This window comes from Gossypium raimondii, chromosome 10 (genome assembly GCF_025698545.1).
Source record: "Gossypium raimondii isolate GPD5lz chromosome 10, ASM2569854v1, whole genome shotgun sequence".
NCBI classification, from domain to species: domain Eukaryota; kingdom Viridiplantae; phylum Streptophyta; class Magnoliopsida; order Malvales; family Malvaceae; genus Gossypium; species Gossypium raimondii.
This window is the reverse complement of record NC_068574.1, coordinates 2,660,898-2,682,694: the sequence shown is the minus strand read 5'-3', so window position 1 is coordinate 2,682,694 and position 21,797 is coordinate 2,660,898. Positions and strand designations below refer to the sequence as shown.

General features: G+C 31.4%; 2 protein-coding genes across 3 annotated transcripts; one reads left to right on the top strand and one right to left on the bottom strand.

The window, feature by feature from the left end:
- Window positions 1–10,330: 10,330 nt before the first annotated feature.
- On the top strand, window positions 10,331–12,588 carry LOC105778263 (aquaporin NIP1-2). The gene is made up of 5 exons (XM_012601938.2): window positions 10,331–10,635; window positions 10,724–10,948; window positions 11,021–11,218; window positions 11,540–11,601; window positions 12,170–12,588. The coding sequence occupies exons 1-5, from the start codon at window positions 10,492–10,494 to the stop codon at window positions 12,381–12,383; spliced, it is 843 nt and encodes a 280-aa protein (XP_012457392.1). The 5' UTR covers window positions 10,331–10,491; the 3' UTR covers window positions 12,384–12,588.
- Window positions 12,589–12,868: 280 nt separating this feature from the next.
- LOC105777791 (seipin-2) lies at window positions 12,869–16,032 on the bottom strand. Of its 2 annotated transcripts, XM_012601255.2 has the most exons (4): window positions 15,461–16,032; window positions 14,835–15,346; window positions 13,662–14,165; window positions 12,869–13,435 (listed from the first exon to the last, which is right to left on the bottom strand). In XM_012601255.2, the coding sequence occupies exons 1-3, from the start codon at window positions 15,882–15,884 to the stop codon at window positions 13,680–13,682; spliced, it is 1,422 nt and encodes a 473-aa protein (XP_012456709.1). In that variant the 5' UTR covers window positions 15,885–16,032; the 3' UTR covers window positions 12,869–13,435; window positions 13,662–13,679. The 2 variants fall into 2 exon arrangements, with proteins under 2 accessions (XP_012456709.1, XP_012456708.1); XM_012601254.2 differs by having other exon boundaries at window positions 14,835–16,032.
- Between the last annotated feature and the right edge of the window lie 5,765 nt (window positions 16,033–21,797).

Genomic DNA, 21,797 nt, shown 5'->3' with positions numbered 1-21,797 from the left:
CACCTAAAAACTCAATCAATCATATTCAATCGATATTAAACCGAATATTTAAAGTTATTTTAAAAATTACATCACTACTTTGAATACGATAACTAATGGTATTATCAATTTAAAATTACTAATAACATCGTAAAAGTTGAAAGATTAAATTATATCAAATCAAAATAAATGGACTAACTTCTGGTTTCAACATAGAAGAGGGTTTGAAACCATAATTAAACAGAGAAAGAAGGTTATGATTATGAATAGAAGAAAAGAAAGCTAGGTGAGTATTTTACAATTAATGGTAGAGATTGGAAGTTTTGCATGCGCATTGAAACACACACACACACACACAAAGTTTTGTTAATAAAAAAAATAAAAAATTCAAGAATTAAGAAAGAAAAAACAGTAGTTAAACTCCACTTCTGAAATTAAAACATTTCTTATATACCAGCCGATGAGTCTTAACTCGATTGGCATGAGCATTATTGCCAATGTAAGATGATGTGGGTTCGATGCATTGAAGTGCATTATCCTCCCATTTATGGGAAAAAAAATCTCGGAATCGTTCTAAGTATTGTGTAAAAAAGAGCAAAGGTATTTATTCATATATTATTTCGAAATACTTAGTGGTCTTCTACTTAAATTCAATGCAAAATAATTCTACAATACTTAATAATTAGAGCATGCATATATTTTCATTTTCAACTATATTTACCTTCACTTTTTTGACTATTGGTGGTAGTGTTTTTCTTCTTGAAGTGGAAATTTCATGCAAAAAAAAGAAGGATCAAAATGTAGTGAAGTTGACTTAAGGAGAAAATTAAAAAAGTAGTGGCATAGAATATTGCATAGATAATGGTATAGTCAATGACTTGGTTATAAGTTCCATAAATATGGGCATGAAATGCTGGTGAGTGGAGACCCACTCCCACTCTATCTTTTTGGTTGGATTTTCCCTTAGCTAAGTTCGACTGGCTGTGCTTTTAATTTTTATTTCTATGGTTTCTTTTTGGTATCCTCTTTATTATTATGAGAAAAATGCAAATCCCTTTCACACTTATCATCATTTTATAAAAAAGTTAATGAGATTAGGCAAGGGCAAATATAGAAATTGGAATTAAATTATAGTATTTTAAGAGATTAAAATATAATTTTATCGTGTTTTAGTTTATGATTTCATCTCTTTTTTAAATGATTAAATAGAAATTTGTTTTTGTTTTGGAGGTTAAAATGTAAATTATAATTTAATAATTCTTAAAGATTCACCCATGAGATTAGGTGAAGGTTATTGTGTTGTATCGGTAGATGTATTGTTTATTTTATTATTGATATGTGTTGATGTTAATATGTTTCGTGTATCTTTTTAAATTTATTGGTATTCTTAAAATACCTTTTCATATATGTAATTATGAAGAATACAAATAGTTAACACAAAACAAAATGAAAATTGACTAAAATATCAAAATCTTGTGCCAATTAGTATGAACCCGTGATAATGGTATAGACTAGTATTGGTCGAGGCGGAACGAAACACATTGTAATTTTAATTTGAACTAAACTTAAATTATGTGATACCGGTTTAGGGTAAATAGGAGTGAAGTTAAAAAAATTATTTTGGGGGCAAAATTGAATTATAAATTTTTAAGAGATCAAGTTGCATTTTCTTTTTATTTCTTAAGGTATCTACTGAAGCGAGCCCAATAATGAATTCTCCGCATTTACTAACCTCTATTGGTCAAAATGGTACATATTAGCCAATATGACCAATATGGATATGATACTGACGACCATGGTTTATTAGTGATACAAAATAAGAGATGAAATATAATATTATGTGTTTAAAAATTATTAACATGATTTATAGGCACACTTTTATTAATATTTTATAGTTTTTAAGATTTTCACATATGTATTTTGTTTTTTTATGCTTACTTGATTAATATAAAAACAAATACGGTAAATTACATTCAAGGTCACTAAATTATTAATAAATTTACGTTTTGGTCATTTAACTTTAAAAAGTTACAAAATGATCACTAAACTATTTGAAAATTTTCATTTGAGTCACCGGGTTATTAAAATTGTTGTTGTATGTCCTTCTCTGTTTGCACCGCTTGTACCAATCAAAATTAAAGCTCTCTTTTCTCTTCTCTTCTACAATTCAATTTTTTCATGAAACAAATTTAAACATCACAAGTCTGCGAACCAAAATCCAAATAACTTTCTTCTTCTATCTCCGACACTAACGTCAGATTGACTTGGATATAAGGTATGATCTTCTATTCTTCTATGTGTATTGATCCATCGTACTGATCATTTAATTGTAGCTTAGAGCTTGTCAGCTAGACTTAAAAAAAAAACTTAACAACTCAGAGACTTAAATAAAACTTTTGAATAGTTTAATGACAAATTTGTAACTTTTTAAAGTTGAGTGACCAAAACATAAACTTACTAATAGTTTAGTAACATTAGGTGTAGTTTACCCAAATAAACTGTTAGGAACTTTCCTGCAATTTAGCTCAGATTTGTAGAATATTAAAGAACAGAGAATAGAAAAGTAATAGAAGAGATAGAAGAAAAAAGAATAATGAATAACCAACTTGAATACTCGTTTTGTTACAACCATTTCTCTTTATATAATCCTAGTGGTTGCTAATAAAAACGCACATAGTCTCCTAATGCTTTTGGCTCTTTTCTTTCAAGTGTTCCTGTGTGATTCTGAGCTGGTACATGTTGCTAAACGGGCTACTCATTAGGCCCCAATTCTGTTACATTGCCTTCCCTTGGTAAGGGAACCTTGTCCACAAAGTTCCAAGCTAGAAATGTAACACCTCTAACCTTTATTCGTCACCGGAATAGGGTTACAGAACATTACCGAACTTTAGGGCATTTCCCAACCTTTGTTACACATACTAAGAATCAATCATATAACACTCATATTGTCCCTTAGATGGACCCTCGAGGCCCAATATTCACCTTAGAAGTGAATCGGGATTAAACCGGGTACTAACGGAATTTTCCCAAAATCTCAAAAATTTTCTTAGAAGTAGGGGATAACGCCCGTGTGGCTCACACGGCTAGGAGACACGCCCGTGTCTTAGGCCGTATGCGCATTTGATATGAGGCACACAGCCGTATCCTAGCCCCTGTCCTTACCCGTGTAACTCTCTGACTTGGTTCACACGGCCAAGTCACACGCCTGTGTGTCAGGCCGTGTGAGTAACTAATTTATGAAATTAAGGTGCAGGGGTCACACGGCCAGACTACACGCCTATGTGCTAGGACGTGTGTCACGCATAGCTGAGACACACGCCCGTGTGGACTAAAATAGGCCATTTTAAGGCCACTTTTCTCACCCATTTTGACATTAACCTTCACTCAACATTCACATACCCCAATATATCCCAAACAAGCAATCAATACAAACGAAAACATGTTCTCGACATGACATAACATCACAAATATTTTATTTACTTATACCTACCTATTTAACTCATTTCATTGATTTATCAAATTCTACTACTAATTATATAAATATACATACAATATATATATATCATTCACAACCATATTTCAAATTATATCATTGCCAATTCAACCCTATACATGCCATATAAACCAAAATTTACATTGCAAAAACTATCGGATTAAACTGGATAGTGTAGCTTGATGTGTTGATCCGATTTTTCGACTACACGTTAATCTACAAGAACATTAAACAACACGAGTAAGCTTAATGAAGCTTAGTAAGTTCAATAGATTAAACATTGATCTTACCGAACTTAATATATTATAATAAATTAAATTGTAAATAAATCATACATTTTTTCCTGTCAAATACAATATAATCAATAAACACACTTCCTTCAGATCAATATCAATAATAATTTATAAATCTTTCAATTCAATCACATAAATCTCTTACCATTTTTTACTGAATCGAAGAACAACTTACGGATATGAGTACATCATTCTTTTTGTGCCATAGTCCAACTATGGTCTTACACATGCATTGGGCCATGGTCTTACATTTTTAGTGCCATAACCTAGTTATGGTCTTATCATCAGAATGCCATAGCCCAGCTATGGTCTTACAGATGTATATATACCGCCATGGTCCCAACCATGGTTTTACGTTCAAGGTGTCATAATCTAGTTATGGTCTTTTCATTAAAATGCCATAGCCCAGCTATAGTCTTACATTTAAAAACTACCATGGTCTTATCCGTCAATTCATTCTTTGCCACGGAACGATCTCCGTTCTACTAATTTTAAACATTCAATTCAATTTTCATACTTTTACAATAATATTAATTTCAACAACAAAATATGAATAAATATATTATACCATTCTTAAATTAACAAATAATCATGAAATTTTAACCATATGAACTTACCTGGGTTGGATTGTAAAATTGGTAATAGTTCAGAGACTACTCGGCTAATTTCCCTTTTTCTCGTTGATCTACGAGCTCTTGATCTAGAATGCAAAATTTTTCATTCATTAGCATATATTTCAATTTCAGTCCACTTCACAATTTATACCCTTCAAATATCAAAATTACACAATTACCTCAACTTTTACAATTTTTGCACTTTAGTCTCTTACTAATTAACTCATCAAATGAGCTAATTTTTCTCAATTAACACTACTTAAATATTATAAGCTATTATACAGCCTTTGATAAATATAATTTAATTCCAAACCCTAAGATTTAATCTTCTTCACAATTAGGTCGTAAAGTCAATTTCTATTGAAATTTCTTGATGAAATCACCATATAACAAAATTAAAGCTTCAAATCCATGTTAATTCATTATAAACATCCAGTGCTCATCAATGGTAACTTTCAAAATTACCCATAATATCAAAAACTAATGAAATAGATAGTTGGACCTAATTGTAAAAGTCTCAAAAACATAAAAATTTCAAGAGAAAAGCAAGAATTAAACTTACATGAAGTAAAAATATAAAAAAAACAGCTTAAGAAGCTCTCTAATGGCTGTTTTTGGCTGAGAATTGAAGAAGAATTGCCTAGAAATCTTTAGATTTCTTTTTATTTAAGCTTAATTTCACAAAATTTACAATTTTACCCTTAAATCACCTAATTCCAAGATTTTTTTCTGCTTATGCCGCCTCATCCATTTTTTGGGTGTCTAATTGCCCTTTTAGGTCTCCCTTATTACCATTTATGCTATTTAATCACTTTAGCAAGTTTTGTACCTTTTTTAATTTAGTTCTTTTTAATTAATTAACTATCGAAACGATAAAATTTTCCAACGAAACTTTAGTACTACCTTAATGACACTCTGTAAATATTTATAAAAATATTTACGCCTCATTTTATAAAATCAATGTCTCGATACCCCGTTTTCAAAACCAATTAACTTAATAATTCCTTCTAAACTAAATCACTATTTCACAAATCTTTCTAAAATCACATTTAACTCGTAAATACTAAATAATAGAATTTACAAGCTTACTCATCGGAATTGGTGACTTCAAATCACCATTTCCGTTACCACTGAAAATTCAGGCTGTTATAGGAAAATTTTTCAGAAATTTCTCCTTATCCTCACATGTAGCTTGGCTATCATCTGTACTATCACATTGCACCAACACTTGCGTTACAAATTGATTTCCGTATAACTTGACCCTGCAATCTAATATTGTTATATGATTATGCATTTTTACTTTAGTTCCTCGTAGTAGTGACAAATGAGTTAACTATTGATTTGGACTGCCTTTACATGGTTTCTGTAACACTTATTACCCGACCCGATCGTCAAGTCCGAGCTATAGGATGTTACATTCATTGTCGGAGCAATTACATTTACTCACAATATAATTTTCATCAATTCAACAATTTAAATTCATTAGCATGATCATTATATCAAAACATTATTTTATACTGAGGTTTATACGAGTTTATGAAAGCTCTTTTGATAACCCGAGACCATTGGAGGACTAAAATGTAAAGTTTTAAAATATTTTGGATTGACGTCGTGACATTAGGGGTGTGATGTCACAACCTCCAAAACAATAGGCATGCATTACAACTTAGGGACTAAAATGTAAAGTTTCCAAAATTCACCAAGTTGGCATCGCGACATCAGGGTTCAATGTCGCGACGATGATAGTTGGTGTCGCGACTTTACAGAGAATCTACTATAAGTTTCTAACCATTTTAAACTAGTGTCGCGACATCCGTGAGGTGGTGTTGTGACTCTATAGGTAGAATGCAACAATTTCAATCCCCTTTGAATTCAACTTATCATTTCGCATATTAAACAAATTTGGTGACCTATATTGACAACCATCATAATGCAATTTCACCAAGTTCACCAAATCATCTTATTATGCCAATTATGCAACTTAAGCATATGAAACTTTTGGAACCAATTGCCTAAATGACACATAACTTATGAACAAGATTAATCATAGCTAGGCCACATATCAAGCCAAACACAAACATAACCATAGCCACACATTCAACCTTGGCATTTAGATTTAGGGAATGACCATTTACATAACTAAAACCTTATATACATTCCACTATTTTAGGTTCCAAAATAAACACATTTCTACCGTCTTGATGATAGAGTGTGATCCACACTAATCCGAATTGGTGAGTTCCACAAAACAAGAATCTACATATAGGAAAAACAATGATAGTAAGCATTTAATGTTTAGTAAATTCAAATAGAAGTTAAAACACTTACTTTACTCATAGGTGAGCATGCTAACTACTAAAAAGTTTTGACATACATTTAGCTAGGACATGACACTTAAGGCCACAACAAGGTGAGCATATAAACATAAGCATTCATGTGCATCAATCATTATAAGCTTAACTCAAAGCATCACCAAATTTGTGTGAAATTCACATATACTCATTTCAATGTTATATTCTATCATCAATCCATAAATCTATACCATTTCAATTGAATCACATATCATATGAGTTTATCAAATTCAATTCGTTTAATTTTTTTCTCCAATTTCCAAGTTTGATTCAATGTTTCACCTAATAGAACCCTAATAAAACGAATTCGGATACGCGGGTGAACTACACCACATCTAGGTAGCTTATAAGAGCATAAGCTACACTACACCAAAGCACCAGAGTGCAAAAGCCCGTAGGTATCAATGTATATACATATAGAAATACATCCCTTCACCATACCGAAGTCTCCGTAGAGACAAAGATTACTAGATGATCCGCAACAAATGTTGGATCTCAATATAGCCTATCATAATCTCCATACCGTCAAGTATCTCATACAAGTGCACATATGACCCTATTAACATGCCAATTGTATCCTAATGTTTTACTCACATGGGCATCAATCATATATATTAACATGTCTTTACCTTGTATCATTCACATTTGCATATCATACTTTGTAATTGGTCATATTTGCATTTTCATACCTTATAATCGGTCACAATTGTCTCCTTCTTTGCATCCATTGAAACCACTTCTTTGCTAGTCCATCCATCCGAAATGATGCCATCGTAACTCGATGGTGGTCTTCTATCTTGTAAAAATCAAAGAAGTCATGTGCTGATGCAGTCCAATCTTTAGGATTCTTACCAATGAATAGGGGTAACTCCACATACGTAGGTTTGGGTGGAAAAGGAAATTCATCCTCTATCTCTTCCTTTACTCTCACATGTCTTCAATTTTTAGAGCCCCTACCTAACCCACTAGCATCGCCAATGATTTTAGACAATTGCACCATTTGAGAATTCAAAAGAGAAATCTGGGAAGCCACATCTTGCAAGGTTTTCTATTAAGCTTCTATCATCTTTTTCTGAGCTACCACGTTGGATTGAAGGAGGTCAACATCTGATCATGCTTTGAATGAGACTCTTGCAATTGACACATCATTTCTTGTGCTCATGTCTCCATAACAACGAAAGCACCAATGTCAGGAACTTTCCTGCAATTTAGCTCAAATTTGTAGAATATTAAAGAATGGATAATAGAAAAGGAAAAGAAGAGATAGAGGGAAAGTAACCATCCGGAATACTCATTAGAATACTAACTACATATCCAAATGCCAAATTAGATCAAAACAAGATTCATTTTTTAAGAAATAATTAAATAACAACAATAATAATGATTAGGTCATAACGTAAACATGATTTTTTTTTCTTTGTTCAAATGTAAACATGATTATGATCATTCACGTAATCCATGATGGACTATGAGATCATTTTGGGGGTAAAATATTTTAGTTCTCTTTTATTTCACAAATATTCCATTATTAGATATTATTTAATATTTGAAAATACAAGTCAAAATAAGACTTCAATTATTTTCCACATTTTTTAATTCAATATTTTTAGGGTTTAATTCAACCCATCGAGAAATCCTTTCACTTTCACTGCCTATCATAGAAAACCACCATAATCAGAGGGTTAATTTTTAAGCAATAAATTATTTTAAATTTTCATATTTCATTAACTATTGGAAATTAATAGAATGAAAATAGTGATGATTAGAGCAGTGATTGGCCATGATGTTTTGGTGGGTCTTATAAGTTGGAAATTATGAATTCTATTATATTAAATATGATAATTAAATTAATATATGTTAGATATGTGATTCAAATTAATTAGTATCAATATTTCAGTTGAAAAAATTAATATAATTTTTAAATGATTAATAATAATATAAATATGGTGTTATTATCTTTTCATATAAAATTATTAAAAACATATATTCAAGTATTAAATATGTGTTTAATAAGATTTATATACAAATTTTTTATTAGTCCATCTATAATCACTATTGAATAAAATTTAAATAAAATGTTGATACACGGTGGTACAACAAAAGAGGAGGTCGGTTCATCTAAAGAGACCAAGAGTCAGAACAGGGACAAGAGGACAGGATGATTGCTGGAAGAGGAAGAGGTTGCTCAAAGTAAGCCTAAGGCTCAAAATGTCAATTCTTTCTTCATCGTAAGAAGGGTTTTTATAGGAGAGGTCCTCTTGTCCTATAGTGTGGTGTGGTCAGATAAGCATTCAATCTCGCCAAATGCGTAAAGAATATTCACGAGCATATATCATGGGACCTTTTCAGTACGAGGCTATTATACCTAAATGAATTCCTTATCATATTAAAAGTGAGTGCGTTCACACTCGGTGAATATCCATACCTAAAAAGTGGGTAGATACCTCCCTCTGAGAGGAATGGGTGGTCTTACCCAAAGGTATTGAGGGCGAATGGCCTGTTCAGACATTACTTCAGATGGAGTCAACGTGAAAGTCAACGATGCGTTTGGTATTGACACGTTCCTGAGTGGCGAAGAAGTATAACATAAAATATTTTCTTTCATTCACGTTGTGGTTGTGACATAACATAGTGATTAAATAATGTGCTTAATACCAATAAGTATTGGATGCAGTGGTAAGCTCCATTACACTCCCAATGAGAGAACATGAGTTTGAAACTTAGAGACAACATTATTAGGAGGAAGAACCACAAATTTCAAACATGAACCGCAAAACAATCATGAAAAATATGGTCCAAAATCAAATTTGTTTATTTGTTTGTAACAAATATATGTATTTGAAAGCATTTGATTATAAAAGTACATACATATGTTTTGGTTTACAATTAGAGGAGTGGATTATAAATTATTCTTAGTTACATCATGACACATATTCTCCTTGTAAATTAAGTAACAATTATTTAAATAATTTACAAATTAAAATATTTAAGCAGTCAACAATGTAGAACTAAAAAAGGCATACTTTCAACCATGTATAAATCATATATGACGGAACATAATTACCTTAAAACTTATCAATCAGCTTGTACAAAAGTATTGCGAATGATATAATTTTATTCGAAACCCTAATTTCATCGAAAATAAATACAATTTTACAGATTTTATGAATAATAAAACCCAATTTATCTGAATGCTTTAATCTAAGTCAACTTTTTCGAAAAAAAAAAAAAGCAATAACAAAATTTGGCCCATCTTAAAGAAAACATGACCCATTTGGCATTCATGATTTTCTGTATAACCGGTGGGTGGTTGAACTTAGAACATGAATTGAAGCGGCCTTCAATGTCTTCTCTGTTCATAAAGTTCTATTAAAGTCACGTTTTTCAACCTTATCCTCCTAAGTCCACAAAAACAGATAAATATAAAACCCATGGATATAGTAAAATCTCTCTTATTTTTTTATATTACCATGAAGCTTGTATTTAACAGATGGCATCATTTTATTATAATAAGATTTTGTAAAAAGAATTTTAAATTAAAATAAGAAAAATATTAATACATATTTGATAATCAATTTGGGGTCAACGATATAATTTCTACGTTTTAAGCAAGATGTGACGTTAGACTAGAAAAATAAAAAATTTCTCTTGTTTTTGTTATTGACCTTTAAATTTGGTTGTCGAGGAACCAAAGCCTGCCGGAAGAAACAATCTTTCTCTGTCTTTTGTCCCCTTCCCCTATTTTTCTTTTTGTTGTTGTCATGGCGGAGATTTCTGGGTGTAATGGAAACCATGAAGTAGTTTTGAATGTTAATGGTGAAACCAGTCATCCTCCTCCTCCTACTTCATCAGCTCCAAAAAGAAAAGATTCTGACCTGGGTTTCTCTGTACCCTTCATTCAAAAGGTAACTCTACATACATACATACATTCATACATACATATCACGATGATGATGATGGTAAGATGGTTTTGTTTTATATCCGAATCTGCAGCTAATGGCAGAGGTGTTAGGCACGTACTTCTTAATATTTGCGGGTTGTGCAGCGGTGGTGGTGAATGTAAACAATGAGAAAGTGGTATCACTACCAGGGATTTCCATGGTATGGGGATTAGCTGTAATGGTCTTGGTTTACTCCTTAGGTCACATCTCTGGTGCTCATTTCAACCCTGCTGTCACCATTGCTTTTGCTACCTGCAAAAGATTTCCTCTCAAACAGGTAAAAAGAAATTTGGTATCCTAGCCAATGGTTCTGCAAGTCTCTTAATTTGATTGGTCTTTTTATTTTTAGGTCCCTGCTTATGTATTTGCTCAAGTTATTGGATCAACACTAGCAGCTGGTACACTTCGGTTGCTATTTAGCGGACCACATGATGTCTTCGCCGGAACATCGCCGCAAGGGTCCGATTTGCAGGCTTTTGGGATCGAGTTCATCATTACTTTTTACCTAATGTTCATTATATCTGGTGTTGCCACTGATAACAGAGCTGTAAGTATGCTATTAATGTTTATTTATTTTATTTTTTGGTATAACCAAGGCTAGAGGTTGAAGATGATGGGAATGGAATCTGATGATTCAAACAGTCAAATATTTATTATATCATTGATTAGTTTTTATTATGTCATTGATTAATTTGTCTAATATGTTCCAAAGTAAATGGAATAAAAAAGGGGTTAATAATGAGAGTGACTTCCCGAATTTTCAAATCTTATCTGTATTGGAAACGACATTAAACCTTTGTTTTAAGTTAACACAAATCATGTTCTGAGTGGTTTCTAAACACCCATTTTTCTTTTCTTTTAATGGCAGATTGGAGAACTTGCTGGACTTGCCATTGGTGCCACTGTGCTCATTAATGTGATGTTTGCTGGGTATTTAAACATTTTCCCCTTAATTTACTTGCCTACTACTATTTAGAGTTGCGCATGGGACGAGTTGGGTTTAGGTTGGACATACTAATATACTTTATGTTTGTCAAAGCCTGGCTTAACCCAAAATATGAGCCTAAAATTTTGTCCAAACTCGTCCATATTTACAAAAGACTAACTCAAGCCTATTTTAGGCTCGCCCATATTAATTTTTTAATCAACTTTAGTACCTGAACTTGACAATGAAGTCTGTTTTAAGCCCAAAACTTGGATTCATCAAAATATGATGGCGTGACATTATGAGATTGTGTCATTTAATCACTTTTAAATATATTTTTTTAATTTTCAAATGATGAAATGACACGATATCATAGTGTCACATCATCAAAATTTTACATTTGCTAAGTTAAGGGACCAAATTGAACATAGTTGCCAAGTTCAGGTAAAAAAATAGACATAAAAGTGAAAATACCAAAATAGACCTAATGGCTAAGTACAAGGACTAAAAGTTTTATTAATAATTTTTAACACTACAACTCTGTGCTGATAATTTAAGATACTGTTTGGACAGGCCAATTACAGGAGCATCAATGAACCCAGCAAGGAGTTTGGGACCTGCAATTGTGTCGAATCATTACAAGGGGATATGGATATATCTGATGTCACCAACACTTGGGGCAGTGTCAGGTGCATGGGTTTATAACATGGTGAGGTACACAGACAAGCCATTAAGGGAGATAACCAAGAGTGCTTCTTTCCTCAAGAGTCCTCGTAATTCTGGTTAAATTGTACTATAGGGTAGGAACCAAAGGAGGTTTTACTTTTTCTTTTTTTTTTGCATTGTTTTGTGTAAATCAGAACTATATAATAGTGTTTGATAGGATTGGATCATATTAACCTTTATTGATATTGCAAACCGAAGATAGGAATGTACTGATCATTGAGAATGAATGAATGAGATTGGCTCATTGCTGCTGTATTTTCATCAAATTTTATAAAAGATTTCTGTGGTATATGTTCCATTCTCAAACACATTTTAAGAAGGGTAAACAATTATTAATTAATTTCTTTTTAATCACTTAATTATGAAAATACAAAATAATCACCGAATCATATGATTTTTCTTTTATGGTGGATGTCAAAAGATAAAATTAACATAATAGAAATTTTAACCATTGACATTTATACATTATGTCAAATAGTTGGGTATAATTGAGTTACCAAAAAAAATACTAATAATATTTATCCAACTATACAAAAAATGTCACTATTACATTAAATTATTTAATGAAATTAATTGAAAAAGTTGTCATCAAGACAAGAAATACATATATCTAAACATAAACAAACTAGAAATAAATGATCAAATTATAAAAGAAAAACTAAATCAGCCAAAAACGTATACTACAAGGACCTTTAATAGAATTTGACCCAGTAGTTTTGCATTGATCCTTTGTTCTTTCCCCCTTAAATTCCAAGTCCTGAAAACAGTTGATTTAAATTCCCAGTACCATGATTTGCTTGAATTAATTTGGAAATTTCTTCCATGAAGACACTTGAAACTTATCTTCTTATCCAAACCATCAAAATGGTTCTTTATTAAATCATCAAAATTATGTGAACTCAGAAAAGTAAGAATGCAAAGCAACTTTCTTATATCATGTGATGTGAAGAAAAGAAACCTTCAAGCCTTTTAAAGATTAAAAATTAAATTAAAAGGATTAGTTGAGATCACATGTATCATGCATGTTCCATATGCATATTTCATGGTATGCATCCCCTTGGAAAGGTTGCTCAAATTGAGGAAGCCTCTCCTTCTTCAACAAGCACGTGATTCCTGTATGGCATGAGGTTTTCGACATTTCAGTAACCTATTGATATCGAAAAAATCTAATTCCGAGTCATGTGTTCTATCCTAAACACGGAACATGGCAACTAAAAGACTACAACGGGTCGTGTTCAGTAAGAGAGTGAGACAAAATGTTCATTATTTCCATCATCTATGCAACCACTAATCAACTCATCAACTACATAAAAAACAGTTGAGTTTCATGTATTATTACCTTAAACTCCAGAACACTTCAAATCTGTGGTTGTCGACTATTTTGTGTAGACATGCTCCTGGTAGAACCATCTCTCATTCGTGTTCTTGGAATGAGTAAAGGTCTACAACAAACTAAAGTAAACAGTACCTCCGTGGTAAACAATGTCATACTGAGCCATATAAAAATAGTTCTCCTCCAATACCATATCATTCTTTTGAAAAAAGGTAGTTCTGAGTCAAGGATGAGGGATGCATCGTATAGTTCAGGAATACCAGCACCTGATCTGAACTCCGCTCGTTGTTCAAGTACTACCCTTAAGCAAGCAGTAGGCACGGTTCCTTCGTGCAAACCTCTAATCTTCAGATTCAAAATCTGGGTTTCTGAACTGTAGCCAGTGATTAGAGGAGCAATCTTGAAGACTGTCAGTAGAAACCGGAGAAGCTCACTTTTGAATTTCAACATGCAATGACGGCTTGAGCTGGCAAGAGTTTCACCATTAGCAGACAAGAAATCTACCCTGACCTTCAAAAAGAACAAAGTTGCAGGACAGTTCATCAATGCAAATTTGTTTTCCCAAAGTTAAGACTCAAATTACTGATTAAATTAAATGCCATTCACCACTCAGGAAGAAGCCACCCTCTATGAAATGGCCATCTTTCCTTGTTACCAAAATTTCATAGCCTGTTTCTAGACTCGGTTTCATCCAAACTATCACCAACCGCAATTGCTATGGTACATAGTTTAGTAGAGATGTGATAGAAATGTTGTAGAGCAGAGGAAAGTGGTCTATGATTCTTAGTTCAAGTGACTTAGACGCAATGGATAAATCACTGGAAGATGACCCAACTTATTCTAGAACTCTCTTAAGGTATCAGGCTGACACTAACCTATTAGGCATGCTAGTATAAGAAGCAGCAAACTCCAATATTCCCTGAATCATGACGTTAGCAATACTATCATTTCAGGCAAATATACTGGCTATACATTTTCCCCTGCTCAAGAGGTAAGTGGCTCTTAGAAATAATAACCTATTCACTCGATGATTAAGATCAACAGTCACTCCGAATGCCATGACAAGACAAATTACACCATAAAATCGGTTTCTAGATATAAAATGTAAACATAAATGATCAGAAGCAAAATAACATGAAAATGATAGCAACCTTGGCATTCCATAAATCAAACAAATACCTGGAACATCCCAAGATATCTGTTGTACTCTGACTCCGGCAATGTCAAAGAAACAGTAACCTTCAATTTGTGATCCATCGGTATGACTCGAGAACCCACATTATTCCCAACATTTATCTTCTCCATACATTTTGCACCACAACCAATGGCGGCACAAGATACAATCGGAACATATGCAACCGGACTACTCTTACTATAATCAAAGTTCAACATTTCCTTTATCGCCAATGGTTCATCCACCAAATACCTCATCAAAATCCCACTAGTAGCAAGTGAAGTAAACAATAACCCACATAAAGCACAGCCTACATATGTAGCCCAGAACGTTCCCCAGCCGAATCGGAACAAGAGGTTCCATATAGATTTATGGTAGTTCAAGCAATCATTCATCATAGGACTGAAATACCCACAAATCGAATTCCATAAATTTGACAATTTTGTGATTACATAAGCTCTACCATGACTCAAAGCTTGAAAAGGATCAATAATAAACATGTAGAAGCTACTTATACCTGACAGAGGTAATGTAATGGAGCTAATCAGCAAATTTAACTGAAACCCAATTGCCTTTATCACTAAACCAGCTATAAACAGTAGCAAACTCGAAGAGGAATGTAGCGACTCACTGAGTTCGGCGCTCGAGTCTGCGGAGTAACGGGCTTGGTCAAGTGATTCATCATTTTCTGCGGTGATGACAGTGGATTCAACGCCGGCGTTCTCTTCTGAGACGCGGATCGGGTTAACTCCATCTCGAGGCGACTCGGTTACCACCAAAGTGCTTTCGCTTGGCTTCAAATCGCGGAAAAGATTGTACCTTGGCTCTCTAGAACTGGTTCTGGAGTGGTCTTCGAGAGTGGAAGTTTCTGGAAGGGACTCTCCTCCGGATTCCTTGGAGGAGATTCCCCGGCGAGATAAGGCTCGCCGGCGGAGAGTAGACGGTAAGTGAGACGTGGAAGGATCTGATTGGTCAAAGGTAAGGCAATCGTAAAAGGGGAAGTCGTCAAATGCGTCGAAGAACTGATCCTCTTCGTCGGAGCTTTGGGATTCCATCGGAGAAAATGACCGACAATACGACGCTGTGATTTCTTTTTTTTTCACAAATTTCTAAATTTAAAAAAAAAAATCAAAATTTGGAAATTATCTATCAAAAAACTTTTGGAAATTACGGCTAGAAGAAGACAATAACAAGAATACGTGTACGATTAAGCAGTCTTTCCTTGTGACAATATAAAATGAATTTATTTATATGCACGTATATTTGTTGGGTTAATAATTTAATTAATTTTTCATTAACTGAATTAATTAAATTTATAAAAAACATTAATAACTAATTAAATCCAAGTAATTGTTTTTACTTGAAAAATGGTTTAATTTTATATTATTTTCAAACTAATTCTATAAACATGTTCAAATATCAAATTATTCATTTAAATATAAAGATTTCCTTGAATTCTGAAAAAATTTAAACAAAAATTTTAATGCTTAAAAATGAATTTAGGTAAATATAATTTGAGTTTAATTTCCAATCTCGCTTTTTCAAATAAAAATTTCTAATCGAATATTTTATATATCCAATCGAAATCTACAGACAAATCATATATTAATAATTATTAAATATGCAATAAAAACAATTATCAAATATCAATTTTAAATTAATAGATACATTTAAAATAGGGTAAACTATAAAAATATTTATTTTTGTTTGTCCTAGATTATATTTTAGTCATTTATGTTTGAAATGTTACGTTTTAATCACTTACATTATCGTTTTTATTACGAAATGGTCACTCTACCATTAAGCTCTGTTATCTCTCTAACGACAGTCCTACGTGGCACTCCAAATGAGTTTTAAATGTCAATTTGGATGTGCAGCTGGGATGAGAATATATATATATATATTTATGAACATAGAATACAATACTTTACCCTAAAACTTAATTTTCTCCTATTTGAAAATAAACAATAGCTAGATTTTGGAAAATTTTCTCCAATTTTCTACTTTGAAAATGAATTCCTCACCCTAACTTGGGTTCAATGTCTTCTTCACTACTTTGGTCCTATATCTCTATGGTAATTTTGTAAAACTCAGTTATTACTTCTTTTTAGACAAGAAAAGATTGAATTTTAGGGCAAAATTTTGTATTCTATTTTTATAAAAAAAAAGATTAAGAACCTATTCTTATCTCGGCTGGACATCCAAGTTGATATTTAAAACCTATTTGAACTGCCACGTAAGATAGTCGTTAGAGAGTTAACGAAACTTAATGGTAAAGTGACCACTTCGTAATAAAAGAATAACGTAAGTGACTAAAATGTAATTTAAGGTAAACAAAAATAACTATTTTTTATAGTTTATCTTTTAGAATAATATAAACTCTAACTGGAGATGACATTATTAAGAAGAGTAATCACGAGCTCTGAAATAATAAATCTTAATAAATTGTAAGATTATTAACTGAACTAAATTAACAATAAAATATTTTTTATCTTTTATCTTTTATCTTTTATCTTTTTATGATTAATGGTGTCTAGAGATTTGCTTCTTAGCCAAGGCATTCCTCATATATTATTTCTACTATCAATATTAAAAATAAAATAAAATAACCAAAATAGAGGATGTATTGATTGCGTTGAAGATAGTGTGTTGAGAATTGCAGCAACAAATCGTGAATTTATGAATGAAAAGAGGCATGATTTCTGGTCCACGACACCCACATGTCTTTAGAACTCAATATTTGCTGTCTGGCTAGATTAAAATTGGTATGAAAATTAAATCAGCTTAATGGGTCCCAAGCTTTATATCAGCCCAGCTCAGGTATTCTTGTAAACCCAATTTTACTCCCATTCAAAGATGATTTGGTTGATGCGTCTTGATATCAAAAAGATGAGGAGAAGGAGAAGCGAGTGTTGGTTCATCCTATTTGTGCGGATTTTTTTATGGGAAAGAATACTATGAAATGGAGACGCTCTATCCTCCTGTATTTTTTTTTTATCAATTATCTAATTTTATTTCAGTATTTTTTCTATATTATTGATATAATTTTAACCTGAATCCCGGATCTTCAATTCTAAACTTTAAACTCTAAATTATTGAATCTAAAATCCTCAATCATAGACCTTGTACCCTGAAGCCTTGAACCAGGTTCAAGATTCAAGGTTTAAGGTTCAAGGTTTAAGGTAAAAAAAATATCAATATGATGTGTCAATGACATGAAAGAAATGCTGAAATGATATTAAATAATTGGGAAGAGATACATGATGATATGCTGTCTCTGTTTCATACAATTATTTCCGGATTTCTAAATAAAATAGAGATTGAGAGAAAGGACTAATAGGAGGATGAAGAAGATATTATAGGAATTTTTAAATCCTTTGAGGTTCTAAGAAATCAAAATAAGTTTTTTGGTTGAGTCAAGTATAATTTTACAACAATTTTGATAAAAATAAAATGAAAACGCCACCGCCACCGCCACCCTTCGGATTTGCCATTGTTCCGACTGATATAAAAATACAAATAGCACTTAAGATTTTACCATCTAAACTCCTTTTCTATATGAATTATGATGAATTTATACAATCAGACCTCTTTATAATAATTTTTCATTATAATAATATTTTCTTATAATACTAAAATTGATTTTGGATGTTTTATTTTAATTTTGTATAACAGTTTTTAACTCATAACAATAATAATCATCGTTATTGAGTAAATATCTATAATAATATATTGTCTAAAATTTGAAATAACATTATAGTATTTCATGTAAGCAGACATATTAATAATAATTTTTCAAATATAAATTATTTTAATTAAAATATTATTTCAATAAAACTTTTAAAATTCACATGAAAAGAAAAATCTATTAATCGTATTTTGCTAAATGAAAATAATCTTAAATCGGTGGAATTTAGAACCTTATAAACTAATTACTTAAATTTAATAACTCATGATAAATTAATTAATTTAATTTGATAACTCATACTAATTAATTAAACTTGTTGATTTTATGAATTTCATAATTAATCATGTGAAATAATGTAAAATAAAATATGCATAAAAGCAATATTGCATACACCGCTATACATATTTTAATTTAGTTGATTTGATTCTCGGTTTCTTTCTTTATTTTGAACTTAATTCTCACTTTCTTCGTTTGATGAAAATTCAATATATGAATTCTATGATATTTTATAAATATTATCTCTTTATAACAACATGTTTTTATAGGTGTATAACAACCGTCTCTCTATAACAAGTAAAATCTTGACAGACAAATGAGGTCATTATAAAGAGAATTGATTGTACTCTCTTTATATTAGAGGTGTTTATAGGTTAAATAAATTTTAATCAAATTATATTATCTGGATAAGTCAAAAGTTCAAAAAATAAAAAAAATATATTTATAATGAAATTTAATTAAAAATATTTTTAAACTATTAAACTAACTTAAAATAAATAAAAAAATGTCAAATCTGACTCAAAGCGAGCTGAGGCCAACGGAGCGGCCGTAATAAATAGGTCTAGTAGCATTGAAACTAATTTACTGGTTTTGAGTAATTACTATTAGTTATGACGGTCCACTGTATTAATTATGGATAATTATATCATCTAGGCAATTTGCCAAGTCAACCCAGTAATGCCACGTATATATTTACACATTTAATTTGCCAAGTCGACCTGGAGTTCAAATGTTTATCTAAATTACGTTGACATTGAAACATAGATTGTTGCCATGCTAAAAAGAAAAAAACCCTGCTAAAAAGGTCAAGTAAATTGAGCCTCCACAGCTTGACCTGGATCCTTGGTAAGAGCCAGCTTTTAAGGCACCCAACACAGTTGGAAAATCATTAAGACAATATAATATCAAAACTCCTCATACAATGGTTCATATTGTAAATCCATCCTCAATAATTAAATTATTAAATATAATATCAACTAAATTCTTCCTGTCAGTCTAACTATTAACTAGACTTGTTTATGGGCTGAGTTATCTGTCCAGACCCGAATGTCCGTCTGAAGTTTAAGAGATCTTGGGCAAAAATATTAGGTTTCAAAAAATAGGTTTGGACAAAAATATTAAACTTGCTTAAAATATGGATTGGGCTCGAGCTTGAACATTCAAGACCCGAGCCTGACCTATTTTAAGTTTATAATAGTTTATATTATGTAATTTAGGACAAATTAAAAAAAATAAACTTATACTAAATATATAATGCTACTCTAATGTAAACATTAAAATAATGATTTGTAAATATGGACGAATTTGGGTAATATTTTAGGCACTGGGCCAGGCCAGGCTTGGATAAATATAAAGTATGTTAATATTATGCTTTGACTCGGCCTATGAACACCTCTATTATTAACTTTGGTATTAAATGTCAGTTCAAATATAAATATTTGTGTATTTATTGTATGGATAGCTTGAATTCTATGTGTTAAACAATAACTGAATCCATGTATTTTGCATATACTTTATGCCTTATTTGAATTGACCTTTTAACACCTGAGCCGAGCTGATACATGAATGACCGATACTTTGAAAATTTAATTGAACTAGTATATTTTAAAATTTATGAACCGATTTAAATATACATGATGATTTAATGATGTTTAGTGGAATTAAATCCAATACTATGAATGAGAAAAAAGAATGATTCCATAGGATTGAAAGCAAGTAGATAAGTGTAGAAAAATTCTCCAATCTCGTACTTATCTTAGTTGTTTATTTCATTGACATAAAAAGCCATGTTTAAAAGGTCAAAGGAGAACAACTTATTTCTCTCTGGATAATCATGGAATGTTCACCTAAACTTCAGTTGATTCCTTTACTTTGTCAAAAACGCCATCCAGTTTTCACAGTATAACACTCTGGTTTTCAACAAAATACTTTAAAAACAGAAGTGTCCAAAAGCGTATTTATCCATTTATTTTTTCACAAAAGCATACATATTTATCCATTAAGATTATATTTTAGTTTCTTAATCATAACAATCATATCCCCAACTTGCAACCTTAAGCAATGTTGACTTATTCTTCACTATTCATATATATATATATAACTTTGATTGAAATAAAATCAAGAATCTTTGAAGAAGAAACTTAAAAATCGTTTAAAAATAGAATAATTTAATTTAAATTACAAATTTTCATGAGACATCAAAATATACTCTCTTTTTTTAAATTTTAATCGAGGGGTTAAGATTGTTATATATCTTGTTAGATCGACCTCGAAAATAAAGAAAATAATATAATAATTTATAATGTTGTCTATCATTAAAATCTTATAAATTATTGATATAAAATTTAAACTTAAAATATTATAATTTTTAATTTTAGGATTAAAACTTAATTTATTTTTGATATTAATTTTTATAAATATATTAGTTTTTCAAACTAAAAAAACTCTCTTACATCCTTATCAATAAAAAATTAGATTCTTATAAATGAAGTAAATAAAATAACACATATTTTAAAAATATATAAAATTAAAAAGAAATATGCTTATGATAATAATGTGTATCAAATCATTTAATTTTCCTAAAGGCGGCTGAAAGGAAAACTTGAAGCGGACACCAATTTCCCCAAATTGCTTAGGATACAGATTTATCCAAAAATATTATTTTCCTCAAGTCGTAAGCAAAATGGATTTACTAAAACGACACCGTTTCGCATAGAATAAACCGCGTTTAATTATGCGGTCAAATTCAACTGATCAAAATGACAACCGTCAGATGTTTCATCAACGGTCCCGATTGTTGACCCTTTCCACAAACATTCGGTGCGCAATTATCTCCGTGAAGTGTAAGTTAGTCACCTACTTCTTATCCTGCGCCGTATCGCAGCAACTTCCCTCACGCGTTTGCAGCGTGTGAAAGACACACCCCATTGTGATAGAAACGAAAAAAAAATTGAAAATAAAAAAAGGTCCGCGACGTAACCGTCACTGAAACTTCAACAACTGC